This window comes from Sus scrofa, chromosome 6 (genome assembly GCF_000003025.6).
Source record: "Sus scrofa isolate TJ Tabasco breed Duroc chromosome 6, Sscrofa11.1, whole genome shotgun sequence".
Classification (NCBI taxonomy): domain Eukaryota; kingdom Metazoa; phylum Chordata; class Mammalia; order Artiodactyla; family Suidae; genus Sus; species Sus scrofa.
This window is the reverse complement of record NC_010448.4, coordinates 134,412,003-134,428,871: the sequence shown is the minus strand read 5'-3', so window position 1 is coordinate 134,428,871 and position 16,869 is coordinate 134,412,003. Positions and strand designations below refer to the sequence as shown.

At 34.3% G+C, this 16,869-nt stretch overlaps 1 protein-coding gene across 2 annotated transcripts in view; it reads right to left on the bottom strand.

Annotated features, from left to right (window-relative positions):
- ADGRL4 (adhesion G protein-coupled receptor L4) overlaps positions 1–16,869 on the bottom strand; it is a 99,984-nt gene that overhangs the window by 33,826 nt on the left and 49,289 nt on the right. For both annotated transcript variants that reach the window (XM_005665360.3, XM_005665361.3), the window contains exons 3-8: positions 14,226–14,378; positions 6,187–6,336; positions 5,665–5,735; positions 4,621–4,803; positions 4,329–4,512; positions 2,632–2,748 (exon numbers count right to left, since the gene is read on the bottom strand). In XM_005665360.3, coding sequence (XP_005665417.2) covers positions 2,632–2,748; positions 4,329–4,512; positions 4,621–4,803; positions 5,665–5,735; positions 6,187–6,336; positions 14,226–14,378 — 858 coding nt within the window. The remainder of the gene's footprint in view (positions 1–2,631; positions 2,749–4,328; positions 4,513–4,620; positions 4,804–5,664; positions 5,736–6,186; positions 6,337–14,225; positions 14,379–16,869) is intronic.

The window sequence follows — 16,869 nt, the reverse complement described above, 5'->3', positions numbered from 1 at the left end:
TCATTTGTTCCCTCAAATTTTTGATGAGCATAAATTAAAATCATTAATACAAATGTTGATAATGTCATCAAAAACAAAGCTGGAACCCTCTACATCACAAAATTACACTAACAAATAATCTTCTTTGGATATGGTTATATAAGCTAGAAGCTGCGAAAATTTATCATTATTCATATTTTCTATTTTTTTTTTTCTGGGCCATACCCACAGCATGCAGAGGTTCCTGGGTTAGGGGTTGAACCCATGCTATAGCAATGACCTGAACCACAGCAGCGATGCTGTGTCCTTAACCTGCAGAGCCACCAGAAAACTCACATGCTTTCTGTCTTAAGCTAAAAAGGTACAAGACACTGCTAAGAGGTTTGCTGAAATTCATATACATTAGATGTTTTCCTAAGCTGCCAGCCTGGAAAATTTACAGCAAAGAAATAATGTTAATATAACATGGTTGTGCTGGTGATATTATGATGACTCCAGGAGATGACAGCTAGTGCTGCATTTGCTATGGACAGACCAAGGCCTGAAGCAGAATCTAGAAACCTCTTAGCTCAACTTGACCTAGATGATGAACCAGTTCATGCAACAGCAACTACAGAGGTTGTAGTTGGGGATGGTTCAAAATCAAATCCAGAACCAAAAAGATAACATGGATTACAAAAAAATCTATTAACCTCTCCTATCCTTTCTAAAAATATTATTTAATATCAATTTTTGATTTTGGGTAAAAGGAGATTGAATAATAAGAATAAGAATGGTCCAAAATCCCTTTTTAACCATTTTTTTTTCTGAATATCATTTCAGTATTTGTTCATTCTTATCATCTAGAACCTCTTAATTGCCATGATTTCTCAGTAATTCTTAATGCAGTCTGGCTTTTAACTCTTATCTGATCGGTACCTATTTTCAGTAAACTAGGGGTTCATTCACTAATGATAGGACTAAAATGCAGCCCAATCAAAAAGATTAAAAATCCATCTATGCCTCCCTTATTTTCCCTACTAATGACACTATGCAGCTCTTAACTAATGCATGTTTTTATTAATGGATTTAGTCCATAAATGAATAATCACATGTAGACATCACTGAGTGGGTTTGATCACTTTGTTAGACTTGCCCTTATTTTTAAGATTCAACCTTGAGGAAAACAAATTTTCTTCCTCTGCTTTCTTGAGAGCTGATATTACTGTCCCCTTCAAAATGTCAGAGTTTGCATGCATGATTATGAAATGCAACAAAACTACCATACACTCAGACAGGATCTCTTCGTGATATTAATTCCATGACAATTTCATCATCTGTCACTATGATAAGTATTTTCAATGTCTTTATTCTCAACTTCTAAACACTACTCAAATTGTCTTTGAAAATACAAGAGTTTAACACATTCTTTGGATTTGCTCCTAAATATTATATTTGTGCTTGGTTAATTAGAATATGATGCAATAGGCTAAGAACCATGGGTTCAATGGCAGTATGGCTGAGTTATTTTTGCTTTTTATGGCCATCTGTTTCTTACTTTGGAATACAAAATGACAAGAAAGAATGGAGGGGATAATATCAGTAGATTAGAAAAATTTTACATATTAGCACCATAAAAATAAAAAAAATATTCTTCTGAGAATAAATGTACGACATGCTCTTTTAACAATAAAAACAACATATTTTAATGAGATTATGTCTATAAAAAGACGTGTGTTATTGCATATTTTTAATTTCCACGTATGACCACTCAAACATGTTTTGAGAAAAATTATAATTCATTGTTTTCCCTAGGTAATATATTTTGACCTATATGGGAACAACAATTCTATTACTAGCAGAGTTTTTTTTTTTTTCCTAAGTGCATTGCTCTAAAAGAGCAGATAAATAGTTAAATTAAAATAGCAGCTGCTAGTTTGCCTGTGGTTAGGTGACAAGGAAAAGCTAATGAGGGCTGGTTTCTTTGTTAACTCCTTCCCTTCAAGTCTTAGTTCTGTATTATCTGTTGATGTACAAAGAGGCAAGTCTGTTAACTTCTTGTGCCTTAGTTTCATAATCTATGAAATGAGGAAATTAGGTTAGATAATCTTAAAGTTACCTGTTAATTACTAGCATTCTCAGATTCCATTTCTTAAGAAATTCTGCCTTTAGTTTCATTGCAGAGTTACTGTACAAAGACTAAGAAATGACAAGTGGAAGAGAAAGCCAAACCTAAACAATAACTTTCTTTTTGAACACACTCTTTCTGTCCTCCTCACACAATCACAAATTCAGTTTCACAATGAGGAATATGAAGAATTACTGAGGAAGAACTATTCAAAGAACTCTATGATAATTACATTAACTGCAGCAAAATGAGGAATAAAATCACAGTTACTCTGTATATTACTTTTGGAATTGTAACAATATTAGATAGTTACAGAGGTGGAGGCAAGACAAGAAGGGTCTAGATATCATTAGCTAAAATTCTCTGCAGGTATTTATATCATAAATGAAAAACCTCAAGTACAAATATGGAACTTCTGCATATAAACATAAAACATTTTTCTATAGAAAACCACACATGTTATCTACACAAACATGATACAATCAAATGTATGGTAAGTACTGGAAAACATTGAAATATTGTATATAAGATTGTCAAAGTCTTACCATTTGAATTATATGCAGCTTTTCTCTTTGGAAATATCCTTATATCATCTCCATCTACATTCATATGGGGATGAATATGTTTCATGTGATATGAATCAAAAAAGAAAGCTTTGAGAGCTGAAACAAAACCAGGAAAATCATGAATTCTCTAAAATTAGTTTAATCAATGTATTTAGAGACAATTTCATCCATCATTATTGCATTTCAATTTCTTAATTATGGTAGGTAAAATGAACACGATCTGAACATGATACTTGGACATTCTAATTTGTATTTAAAAATCTGACTCAATTTTTTTTATTTCATTGTAGCATTCACAGTTTAATTCTAATTTTATTGAATTAAAAGAAAATATGTGTGTATACAACAAAGCTATAAATCATAATAACTAAAGCACACAAGCAACTACAATGGTTTTAGAGGATGATCTCTACAATATAATGTATTATATAGAGAGTGATTGAATTAAATTATTGAATGATAATTTCCTTACCTAGTATATTTTCACCTTTTTCATGCAGGAATATCATAGAAATTTAGGCTCCTATATGTTAGTCACAATGCTTGCTACCTTAACTTTGATTAAGTGGTGAATCCCTTTGAGATAATGATTTTTGTATATCTACTATTGCATCACAGTAACGTCCAGAGAATATAAAATATGTGTATCAATGATTATTTCAGAGAGTGTATTTGTTTCCTTAGAATAACTTTACTGGTCCTCAACTTGATACAGATTCTTAGTGTGTTAAGTAAGAGATTTCATAAAGCAAGAAATATTCTAATTTGCTATGCTAATTGGTTTATAGCATCCAAAGGCAAAGGATTCCTAATGAGAAATTTAAATATACTACATTCAGGACAAAGAGAGATGCCCAGAGGATCTCAAAATTAAAAATATAAAAACATCTTCAAGGTCCACCACTAGAAAAATAGGGCATGGTTACACAGAATATGTTCTATCTACAGACTATTGCAGAGACACTTAAATTATGCTCTTGATTGATGTGGTGTTTGAAGTCAGGGTGGCTTTTCCTTTAGGGGGCAGGGAGTGGCTGGCAGGGGGTACAAAGGGGCTTCTGACGTACTGTTTATACAGGTATGTTCATTTTGTAAAACTTCATCGAGTTTCAAATTGTGCACTTTTGATATGTGCACTTTCTTGTATGTGTGCAACACTTCAGTAAAAATTTAACTTAAAAAATTAAATGTACTACATCCAGAAACTGTCTGTACCATCATCGGTCAAGACAGATCCTACTAAATCAGGAGATGACAAGGAAGTAATGGCCTCTTAGCACCTAAATGCTAAGCAGTTCAGGAACAGGAAATGGTGGAGGTTGTAGGAAGGAGGAAATCAATCTCATTACTCATACTTCATTCTTACTACTCTTGGGATATGCGTTGATATTCATGTCTGCATTGATAAAACAACTGCTAGCTTAATCAACAGTATTTTATTTGGTGGTTGGACTTTAGTTTTTTAGTCATTTTTATTTTTCCCATTATAGTGGGTTTATAGTGTTCTGTCAATTTTTATTCCACACAAGTTACCCAGTCATACACACATGACCCAGTCATACACACACACACACACACACACACACACACACACACACATATTCTTTTTCTCTTCCCTTTTGAGAATAGCTTGTTTGGAAAACACTATTGCTTTGAAATTGACCTTGGCTTCTTACCTATGTCACTTGAATTAGTATCAAACTGTGTGGTCTTTTGGAAGTTCTGAGATATCCTTAAGGTAGCCTGTTCAGCAGCATGTATCAGTTTTGTAAGATGAGTTGTCCTATGGTGCATAGATAACTTGTCCCAAACTATAAATGTATCCCTTTGAACAAAATTATTCACAGTTTTTACAAATTCCTGTTGAACAAAAAAGTATTTTTTAAAAATGTCGTAATCTCACGTTAATCACAGATGTAAGGAAAATTTAAAGCTCAGTTATACTGAGTTAAAGCTCAACATACTTACAGTAAGAGTTGAATTAGAAAGGGTGTCCTTGGCTGAATTAGCAGTGCTATTCATATAACCCAGTAATGTGGATGACTCAGCTAATACTTCTATATATGTAATTACATCCACTGGTGAAAGATCTTTCGCGGAATTTCTATAGATTTCTTGTAGCAAAGCCACAGGTTCTCCTATGTGTCTCATCTGAACAAAAAGGAGTCCAAAAAAAGGAAACCAGTTTAAAGAATACCATTTTCAAGAATAAATGTTGCATGTTAAATATATTCTGAGTTTCATTTTTTTCCTCCTACACATTAAAAAGTTATCAGACTACACCTAAATCATAACACAAAACAATGAAAGTTGGAATTATTTACAAAGGATCTGCAAACATTTAATCGTTTTAAAACTATTAAAAATACAGGAAAAGAAAGGGAAGAGCATATTTGAATTGATCATTTTAAAATTAGCTTTTAAAAGTTATAATAAATTATAACTAAATTTGAATTAGATTTTAATCAGAGAAAGTTTTTTACATGATTTTAACATGGAAATTTGCTTTACTTGATTATTAATGAATCTGAGATTGTTAATGAGTCAGAGATTGTAATTAGTTGTTGAGACTCACACTTCCAATTAGAGGATAATAATTTTATGAATGTCCTACTTTACTCTTTGAAATAGTATTTACTTCGATGTACAAAATCAAGTTTCATTCAACTATGCCTCCTTAGAATGTGGGAATAGCCTGGGGTCAAACTGTGTTTTTACTATTTTATTCATCAACTTCCTTTACATGTTGAAACTACCTTCCCAGTACAAGGAACAGTGAAAAAGTAGCATAAGTTAAATATGCAAAAGTCTTTTTCAGTACTTTTGGGGATTTTCAAATTAATCCTATATGTGACTCAGACGAAATACTTAGCTCTCTCTTATGTAAATAGTTTCAACTCTACATGAAGATCAGCTGCTTGTTACACTTTTAAAACATGTGACTTTGGAAAGATTTTACTGAAATCAAAATGTCAAAATAGAACAGATTTTTAATTCAACTCCTTTACTCACTTTTGTTAAAGTTTTATTAATATTCGCAGCAATACAGGCATTATCTAAATGGCAGTCTGCATTCACAATTTCTGTAAAAAGAATCAGATTTTATGTTAAGTTCTAAAACACATTTTTCTTAAGATTATATTGATTCCTGTGATCTTCTAACTTAAACATTGAAATCACATTCTTATCACTTGTTTTGTCTTCATTTATTTAATAAATGAAAACTTGTTTATTTAAAAAAATCTCATTATTTTTAAATTTTATTCAAATAAATATTCACTTTTTATCCATTAACATGAATAGTATTTTATGAAAAATAGAAAACTGTAGATACTCAAAGTAATAGGGTATGTTAATTACATAAAGCATATGCACATCTTTTATTAAACAAAACTTTGCTTATTTCTTTTTATAGATGATAAAGGACTAGCGGCACATTTCTTGGATGGTGTGGCTCTTTGACACTTCACAGCTTTGCAGTACATATTTTACACAGTGCTTTGATAATACATAAAATTTAGTGATAAAGTTTACCTTGGCAATAAGTGCCATCATTAGGTGTGAACTGTGGGTTTCCTGTGGACGTCTGGTAACCTTCTTTGCAGGAGCAGTTATATCCACCATGCAGATTTTCACACACTGCATGATCACCACAGGCAGACAAATCACTGCATTCATCTATATCTGGAAATATTTGGAAAATTAAACCTTTAACTTAGTGTTCATATGGTTGCTACCTTGTTGATAACATCATATACAGCTAGTGATTTCATACTGAAATTTATAGAGGAGTTCCCGTCGTGGCACAGTGGTTAACGAATTCGACTAGGAACCATGAGGTTGGGGGTTCAATCCCTGGCCTTGCTCAGTGGGTTAAGGATCCGGCATTGCCGTGAGCTGTGGTGTAGGTCACAGACAAGGCTCGGATCCCACGTTGCTGTGGCTCTTGCATAGGCCAGTGGCTACCGCTCCAATTAGACCCCTAGCCTGGGAACCTCCACATGCTGTGGGAAGCAGCTCTAGAAAAGGCAAAAAGACAAAAAAAAAAAAAAAAAAAAAAAAAGAAAGAAAGAAATTTATAGAAAGCAAGAAAGTGATAAACTTAGCTGACATATATTTTTAACTTTGATTTGGCCCATCCATTTTGACAGTACATTGAAAATGTTATTCATACATTGACACTTTAATTGTTCTCTGAATAGCATGATTCATCAACAAAATCGTTACAACAATTTACATCGTGGATGATGTAATATTTATATTAAATGAAGACCTAATTTTAAAATAGGTTTAGAATTCTTTGTTTTCTTTTTATTTTTTCAGCCACACCCAGGGCATGTGGACGTTCTTGGCCAGTGACTGAACCTGCACCAGAGCAAGGACAATGCCAGATCCTTAACCTGCTGAGCCACCAAGGAACTCCAAGAATTCTTTTTTCTTAGTGTTAAATTAAATCAATTGTAACAACTGAGTTTAGAGTAATCTAAAGGACAAAAAAGAGTGGTCCATTTTTTTTTCAAAGCCTCATTTTCCTATGAAAATTAACCTAAAAATTAAGAAGTAGCAGAATATGTGATTCAACTCCCTTAAAATTTTACCACAACTTATTACCTTTTTTCAGATTACATTTTATTATGATTCTCCATATACAGCCATCATAGATAAAGTAACAAATTGTACAGAATTAAGTCTTAGATTTTCAGTAGCTATACATCAAAGCTATAATAAAAATGGTAGGTTATAAACTCACATAATTTATATTCTTAATTTAAAATTTTACATACTACAGTGAAATCTGTCTTAAAAGTTATAAATACAGTATAAATGCTCTGCCAGTAGGCAAAGTTCCAGTAAGGAATGATTCCAAGGAACTGAAGAGTCCAGATCATTACCTCAAACTAATGCAAAGATTTTTGTGCTCCTAGCCTAGCTCTGACATCTCATAGCTACGCTCTGTTAGATTAATGAATAAACCTGTAGTCTTGCATATGCAAATTGATTTTTTAAAAACTAATAGAGTGGCGCAAGACTGTTTGCTATAAAAAGGGATTCAAAGTCCAATTAAAATGCCACCTAGTTAGTCATCTAAAATGTAGCTGATCCTAATTTCTCATTTAAAAAATGCAATGATGGGGCAAAAAAAACACCAGAAACTGGAGCTGACAGTAAGTCTCTGGCCAGTTCTTGAAGAAATTTCCATTAGCTAAGGTTACAGTACTGGATCTAAGAAGACAACAGGCCTAATGAAGAAGTAGAAAACCCTTTGTTCTTCTGCCAAGCCTATATACTCAAACCTACCTAGAAATTCAAGTACTCTGCTTTTAAAGAAACAAATGCTGCCCTAGCGCCTTCACCCGCTTCCTCTCATTGCTATATATGTGTTCAGAAACTGCCACTCAGGAAAAAAAAAAAAGAAAAAAAAAAGGAGAGAAATAAAGGAAGGGGTGATGGCTGGCTCTGGAGTGATGGCAAGTTGACTCTGGTTGGCCCTGGGGATCTGGAGAATCATCAGGGACAGTATTCTAGCTTGACCTCAAGTAAACAAGCCAAGTGGAAGGACAGACAAAAATGATTATTCTTCATGAAATGAATGAAGCGAGAAGAAAATATGAGACAGCAAACAACTAGTCTTTTCTGGAGCAGTGCTGAGGATATAATTTGTGCTGCACCTAAACGAGGATAATAGCCCAATGGAGGTATGAGGAAATTCATGAAGTATCTTACATGGAAATAATTTATTTCCTTATAAAGGAAGCTATGTTCTCTGAAAACCCACATTTCCTATTTTTAGATGCCTTCTATGGCTACCTAGAAATGAAGTATTGATCTCTCTCAATTTCAAAATCATTGCAAGGTGCAACTTTCCTTGGGAACTTTGTCCCAAACCCAATTTCTGAGCAGCTTCGAAATCTTGGCTTTACAAACTCCATTTTCCTCCTCCCTCATGCACTTTGGACGCACTTTGGACACATGTATACACAACCTTAGTTTCAGCCTTCTCGTGTGCATCTTCCACCCTCTGTGGTCCTTAGGCAGGAGTCTCTGCTCTGGTCCATGCCCTCCCAGCACCCACTCAGTTGTTTGCTATCCCAGCATGTCAGCCTTGGACCAACTACTGTATTTCAGCTTATGAATTCACCAAGTGACAAAATATTAATCTGTAAAAATAATGAGGTCATACCCTGAGAGATGGACATTTGAGAATAGGATTATACAAATTTTAATATTCTGACTCCAAATATTATAAAAGAACATTCATCATCCTACCTAAGCAGTGTTTTTCCAAACTTAACCATCCTGTTAAAAATGTGTTCTAAATAGTTTACAGTTTTAATATGCTGACTCCAAATATTATAAAAGAATATTTGTTATCCTACCTAAGCAATGTTTTTCAAACCTTAATCATCTCATTAAAAATGTTTTCTAAATTGTTTACATTTTCTTATGTAAACACACACACACATATACATATATACACCTTTCTTGTGTATATATACACATATTTTTTCCTTTTTATGACTTCACTTGGGCTAGGGGTTGAATTGGAGCAGCAGCTGCAGGCCTACACCACAGCCATGGCAACACTGGAATCCGAGCTGCATCTGTGACTCCTGCTGAAGCTTGCAGCAACGCTGGATCCTTAATACACTGAGCGAGGCCAGGGATGGAACCCACAATCTCACAGAGACTCATTGGGTTCTTAACTCGCTGAGCTACAAAGGGGAACTCTTTGTTTATATTATTGTTTTCCTAACTTTTTACTAAAATGTAGGTGCAAGGTTTGCTGAATTTGATACCCTTCTCCCTCTGGGCCTCAGTAGTAGAACTTACTGAATTTAACCTAGTTAATGGAGTGTGTGACTGCCACAACTGGCTCTGTGCCAGGCTAGTCGAAGAACCTGCACTATCCTTAGCATATCACTCTATGCCCCTTTGCCACATAGCAGTATAAAGAGATTCAGAAAATATGGAAAGGGTATCCCATGTCCAGATGGTATGGACCTAGCTTAGCCAAAATGAATGTGACTTGCATTTTACATCAATATCCACATTAACATCTCTTGCAATTTCTTGCAGGGCCTAACTGGTTCTAATAAAACCACTGTGTATCTTCCTTCCTATTGGGAAAGGCACTATAGAAGACCTTAATTCAAATCCTGACTCTAGCACTCATTAGCTTTGTCACCTTGCGTAATACTATAAAATCACTCTTAACTCAAGAGTTCTTTTTCGTGACAAATAAAGGTGTTTGGCATAGTGCCTAAGGTATAGCAGGTATCTGATACTGTAACTGGAAATCAGTGACTATTCATATTGTGTGTTTTCTTAATAACAGGGGCCCTGTAGGTTTGGAGAAAACAGATTGATAATGAGTGTCTCATTAAATTGCCATGTTTGGGTACTCCCCAGAGCTATAAAAGAGGGAAAAAAAAAAAAAAACCCTTCCCCCATCTTAATGAAAGCTAAATTGCTGCTGTATAATTATTTCGGTCAGGCTAGAATTGACAAACTACCTTTAATAACTGATCCACTTTCTCCACTACACCCTAACATTCAGCTTAGCGCTAGTAACTTGATTTTGCTAAGTGTAAGCACATCATAACAAGCATTTCCTTGTTTTACACATCAAAAAATTCATTTGCTACTTTTTCATTAATAAGGTTGCGCTTGTTTTTCATGTCTACAATGAGCCAGCCCAGCAGTGTTTTATCATAATCTTCTTTCAAAACATGATCATATGATTGCTTTGATTTTTATAATTCTCATCAATAACTGAATTTTCTAATGTTGTTCAACTCACAGACTGTAAAGAAAAGATAAAATGTTCAATTACTGGAAGTAATTTGCAAAACAAAATTGAATGTTAATATTATTCAAAGCAAAATCCGTGCTTATCAGAGTACCCAAGGCAATAGGACATAAAAAATTACAAGTAGTCCACGCTGCTCTTAAGCATACAGAAAACATGAAGAGTTCTTGGGTTCTACTCATTTAGTTGTGGGAGAGTCACTTTACTATCTGATGCTTCAGTGTCTCCACTTGTGAAATGAGAGTCTGGGACAAGGACTCTTGGGAGCTGGCATCTGGAGTTTTTTACTGAGATTCCAAGAAGAAGGCAAATAGGCATGATGCTAAATCTCACTCAAAGCCTTCTGTCACAAAATCACCTCATTGTGGAAGATAGTATTTGAATATAGATTAAAGATAAAAAGTTTGCTTGGGTCATTTCTTGCCCTGAATTGGAGTTTTTCATTATGTATTTATAGGGCTTCTTAATGACTACAATTACCAGACATGTCAAATTTAAAGATCAGCTAAACTTTCAAATCAGAAGCAATATACTACAGGTGATACACTAAGATAAAAATGGAATAGAATTATGGTCTCTGTTCGAATTCCCTGAGGATTATCATAGTGCCCGATGAAAATTACTACAAGACTAGGGAAAAAAAGAAAACAAAAAAAAAAAAAAAAAAAAAAAAGCCGCTCTGCTTCTGAAAAAAAAAAAAAAAAAAAAAAAAGTTAATCGTTAAGGACAACCTTAAGGAGGAATAACAATTTTCTAGAGAATGACTTTTTTTCACTGACTAATCCACCACACAAAAGAGGTAAAAACTGGAGGACTCAAATATTTGGGTACTGGGTTTTAATATAAGTTATTTTGCTTACTGATTACTTCAAATTGTTAAAAAGAGAATTAGCAAAAACATAGGGCCCTTCCACGGTATCCTCAATAATGAAAGAGCATCCAGAGTCTTAAATTATAAACGTATTGTACCCTGTAAAATGTTGGCTTTCAAACATCTTTGTGTGTTGTGTTTTCCCTGTGTCTGCAATTCTCTTTTTTTCTAAATAGGAATTCTTTACTTTTAAAGAAGACAGAGAAATACAGCCCTTTGTGAATTGAGGCGTATTAAAAGTAAACACGATCAGATGAAAAAACAGATGTCTTCTAGACACAAGAGGGGATGAATGCACAGTTAAAAGTTTATTAAATTCCAGGGATTAAGATGTTCTAAGTTAGATTTCTTCATTAACTGGAACTTTTCTAGTAAAGCTTATTGAGTTACATAGTTAGCACTGAACTCCTAAAGGTAAAATAAACACACACATAATGTTCTAAAATAGAGACAGGAGTGTTGATTTGAGAGGAACAAATAGTGAGGTACGACATGTCTTCTGGGCAGAGCTTCATAGATTCCAATTTCTTGAATATATTGTAATGCTAGATTCCAATAAAAATGTTTGCTACAAACACTAGGGACAATATTATTGTTCAACAAAAGAGCATTATTTTCTCATATTTTAACTCATGATTGCTCTTGAAAGCTTGATTCACTGCATTTGTATGATTCAGATCCATGCCACTCACCTAAGTTCCCTATGGAAATACCAATGGCTTTCTAGATACATGCCTGTGATTCTCATCTCTCCTCTATCCTAAATGTGTGATTCTGGAATAACCCTTCACTTTCCTTGGCTATAATAGGAGAACAAAATCTAACTTGTTTACATAGCAAAGAAAATGCTGTGGACCATCAGTCCATGGAAAAGGATAATTTCTTTGATACAGACATTTTACTGATAAATTCTCTTTGAATATTATCTCCTAACTTATCATGTATGTATGGTAATAAGAGCATTGCCAGACTTCTCCTTAGTTTAATGATGAGAATCCCACTAGGAGTTCATCAAAGGCTTTAGTGCGATCTAGATTAAGTTTGATGTCTCTCTTTTACCTAACTATGGATGGTAGAAGCAGCACATGACTCCTGTCTGTGTTGAAAATACAGTCCTGAATTCAAGTCTCATATTTACCTCTGGCTATGTGATAGGATTAAACTCTCAGGGCCTCAGTTCATTTGTTTATTTTGTAGACTATTAGGTATAATGAATTATACTTGATGTTGGCAAACTGAACAATTTTTTAGAAACTATAACTTCTTTTCAAAGTTAACGTCTCTGGCTCCAGAGAATTTGTCTCTGAAAATTGTTCATCTTTTGAGGTTTCCAAAGAATCTTTTTTTCCCCTCGGACTATAGGATCTGATAAATTAAATATATGACCAAAATACCATCGAAAGACATTAACATATAGGTACTATCTTCAGACTTACAATATTTATAATATTTTACTTAGAGACTGACTTGAAGTGTCCTCCAGAGGATATTTTAGTAAATCTGTGATGATTTTCTAAATAGGACTCCAGTTTCAGAAAAACTGAATACAGATCATTTTCTTATTTTATTGAAGTACAGTTGATTTACAATGTTAATTTCTGCTTGCTGTATGGCAAAGTGACTCATATACATATATACATATTACATATATGTAATATTCTTTATTCTTTTCCATTGTGGTTTATCATGGGATATTGAATAAATATTCCCTGTGTTATATAGTGGGACCTTGTTGTTTATCCATCCTATACATACTAGCTTGTATCTGCTAATCCCAAACTCCCCAGTTCTACCTTCTCCTATTTCTCCTTCCCTTTAGCTCTCTATGTCTGTATATCTGTTTCTGTATTGTAAATATGTTCATCTGTGTTCTATTTTAGACTCCACATGTAAGTTATATCTTATGGATTTTTCTTTTTCTGACTTCACTTAGTATGATAATCTCTAGGTCCATGCATGTTGCTGCAAATGACATTATTTCAATGTTTTTATACTTGAGTAATAGTCCATTTGTGTGTGTATGTGGGTGTGTATCACATCTTCTTTATCCATTCATCTGTCGATAGACATTTAGGTTTTTTCCATGACTTGGCTATTGTAAACAGTGCTTCTCTGAATACAGGGGTGCATGTATCTTTCTGAAGATACATGGGTATAGGCCCAGGAGTGGGCTGCTGGATCATATGGCAACTATGTTTGTAGTTTTTGAGGAAGCTCCATACTGTTTTCTATTTTTGCTGCACCCAATTTATTACATTTATTACACCCAATTTACATTCCCACAAACAGTGTGGGAGGGTTGCTTTTTCTCCACACCCTCTCCAACATTTGTTTATAGACTCTTTCATGATTACCATTCTGACTGCTGTGAGGTAGTGTACCTCACTGTAGTTTTGATTTGCTTAATGCAATTCTTAAGGGTGATTAACTTTCAGCAATTAGCAGTAAAAGCACTAGTAAAGTTCTTTCACAAGTAATGCCTATCTGAACCTTTTCTAGGGAAAACATAGGGCCCACCTCAGAGTGCATATTTATGAAACCATCAATATCTGGTGCTATAAATGGTAATTATAAATTGATCATTATAAATGATAATTTTTAAATAGTATAAACATTTATTCTGTTATTTGCCACCATGATAGATCTCATAACTTTATCATTTCCTTGCTAAACTACTTGATAATCTAAAAAAAATCTATTCTTATATCCTTGGATAAATATTCCACAGTAACTGATACAACATTGGAGAACTAAAGGAATTGAGGAAGTTTCTGAAAGTACTAACAACTGGGATACAATCAAGGGCTGATAGAATTTGGTTTGAATGTTATTTAATTTCTGAGGTAATAAGCAATGAGATAGCTACAGATCTTTTAAGTTAGTTGAACTTACCTATGCAGGTGGTTCCATCATTAGTGATGAACTTGTCTTGGTTATTGCTGGATCTGAAACCAGGTTCACACATACAATAGTAACTTCCCTCTGTGTTTGTGCAGTTAGCATTTTCACCACAGGACTGGGTTAAATTTCCACACTCGTTATCATCTGTGGACATATCAATTGACAACATTATTTTTATATAATTGAGATGAATCCCTAATACTTCCATCAGGTTTGAGATCTTTGGTCTGTAATGTGATAGTTATTTCCATGAAAAATTAATACTAAAGAACCCACATTCCACACCTGTTTTATCTGAGTTTAAAAGTGAAACCTTTGAAGTTCTCATCGTGGCTCAGTGGTTAACGAATCTGACTAGCAACCATGAGGTTGCTGGTTTGATCCCTGGCCTTGCTCAGTGGGTTAAGGATCTGGGTTACCGTGAACTGTGGTGTGGGTCACAGACATGGCTCAGATCCTGTGTTGCTGTGGCTCTGGCACAGACTGGTGGCTACAGCTTAGATTCAACTCCTAGCCTGGGAATCTCCATAGGCTGTGGGTGTGGCCCTAGAAAACAAAAAAAGACATACACACAAAAAAAGTGAAACCTTTGTAGCTGCAAAGAGAAATAGAATGTTTTACTTTGAAAGCGCTAAACCTAACTATTGACTCTATATTGGATTATTTTTCAAATTTTAAAATACAGTTTAATTATTATAATGTCAAAGAATATTTTATTTGTGAATGTATGATAGTCTTTACAATCAGTCAAAAGCTTACTCTAAGTTAAAAAGGAGAAATCAGAGATTACAAATTGATACTCTCTAATCATGTGCCATTTATTTTTGAACACTTACTCCTCAGAAGAATTTTTGCATTACTAGGTTTGCATCCATTCATTTATTCATTAATGTATTTATTACCTTACACATTGCTTTGTCCTATGGAAGAGTACACAGTACACAAATACAAAAGTAATTTTATCATGATCCATGGTCTTTACCCTTATACCTTTATAATGTAATTTATCAGAAAAGATATAGGTTATTTTTAAAAATCAGAAAGAAGATTTCAAATAAATAAATAGAAAGCATTTCTCAGAAGTGATCATGATGGGTTGATGGAGACATTAGATCCTGCTATAGGTTGAACTGTGTTTCCCAAAATGATATACTCCAAGTCCAAATTCCCAGCATCTGTGAGGGTGACCTTACTGAGAAATGGGACCTTTGCATAAATAATCAAGTTAAGAGGAAGTCATACTGAATTAGAAGGGCCTCAAGAGTGGTGTCCATATAATGGAGGAAATTCAGACATGGAGCCACAGAGGACAAGATTATGTGATGACAGAGCAGAAATTGAAGTGATGCAGTTGCAAGCCAAGGAATGACAAGGATAGATAAAGACCACTGGAAGCTAGAAAGGCCTAAGTGAAGATTCTTCTGTAGACCACAGGAGGGAGCATGGACCTTCCCGCTCCTAGATTTCAGGCTTCTCAACTCTGGAACTATGAGAGAATAAATGTGGGTTCTTGCAACCACCAAGTTTGTTCTAGTTTCTTAGGGAAGCCCTAGGATCACAAAAAGGAAGACAAAGTTTGGGGCAAATATGCAAGCATAAGGGTGCATTAGGATGATTCTGAAGGTGGAGGGAAGCATAATCAGAAGTCACAGGGAAAAATCATAGGGGAATAGCTGTACAAGTCAAGTTTGGAAAATTTCTTGAGTTTTTATTCTCCATTCATCAAACCAAGGTTACTTGACTTTTAAAGGAGATCTGTATAACATTTAATTTATATACAGGTTACTGGACATGTAGATTGATAACTAAGGGCTGGAGATTTCTCTAAATTTTTTGTATATATTAACTCACTTAAACCTTACATAAGTTCTAAGGTGCCATCATTATTCGCTTTAACTGATGAGGAAAATCAGCCATTGAGAAGGAAAAGGAACCTGTCAAGGTCAAAAAGTCATTTAGTTACAGAGCCAAGTAGTTCGGTCCCAAAGATTTTTCTCTTAACTGTTGCATCCTACTGCCTCTGTGAGGATCATTTCAAAAGCAAAAATATAAGATCATATCTAATGAATTATGGGTCTATTTTGAGAGAAGGAAAGATATTAAGGTAGAGATTGTAGATGGAAAATAGAAAACTTTATATTTAATCTTAAATTTTATTTCCACTTAGTCATTTTCAAACTTTGCAGATATAAAAGTATATATGACAGCCAGCTAGAGGTGAATTGCTCTTTTTTCTATTTTCAAAGATGACTGCCATAGACAGGTTAGGTAAGATTTGCAGACTTTATCCTTTCAAGATATTCAGTCCATGTAGTTCTATTCCATAACTTTATTTTAGTATTTTTATGTTTTATATGTTTTACTATTCATATGTTGGCATATTGTACTAATAGGTCAACTTCTACAAATGTATTCAAAAAGATAATGAATGGCTCCACGTAATGAAAGATTATTTGCTGCTCTAGTCAGAGACCAGGACCAGTGTACAGGTCAATGGTGTGGTCTCTTCTACGATGGTTCAGGGATTGAGACTGGCTTCATCTGATGGATGTATCACCCCATATGATCTCCAAGCTGGCTGAATTCAGTTGGGTGTGGAATTGGGGTCAAATAGAGCATAAGAGAGTTACAAGCC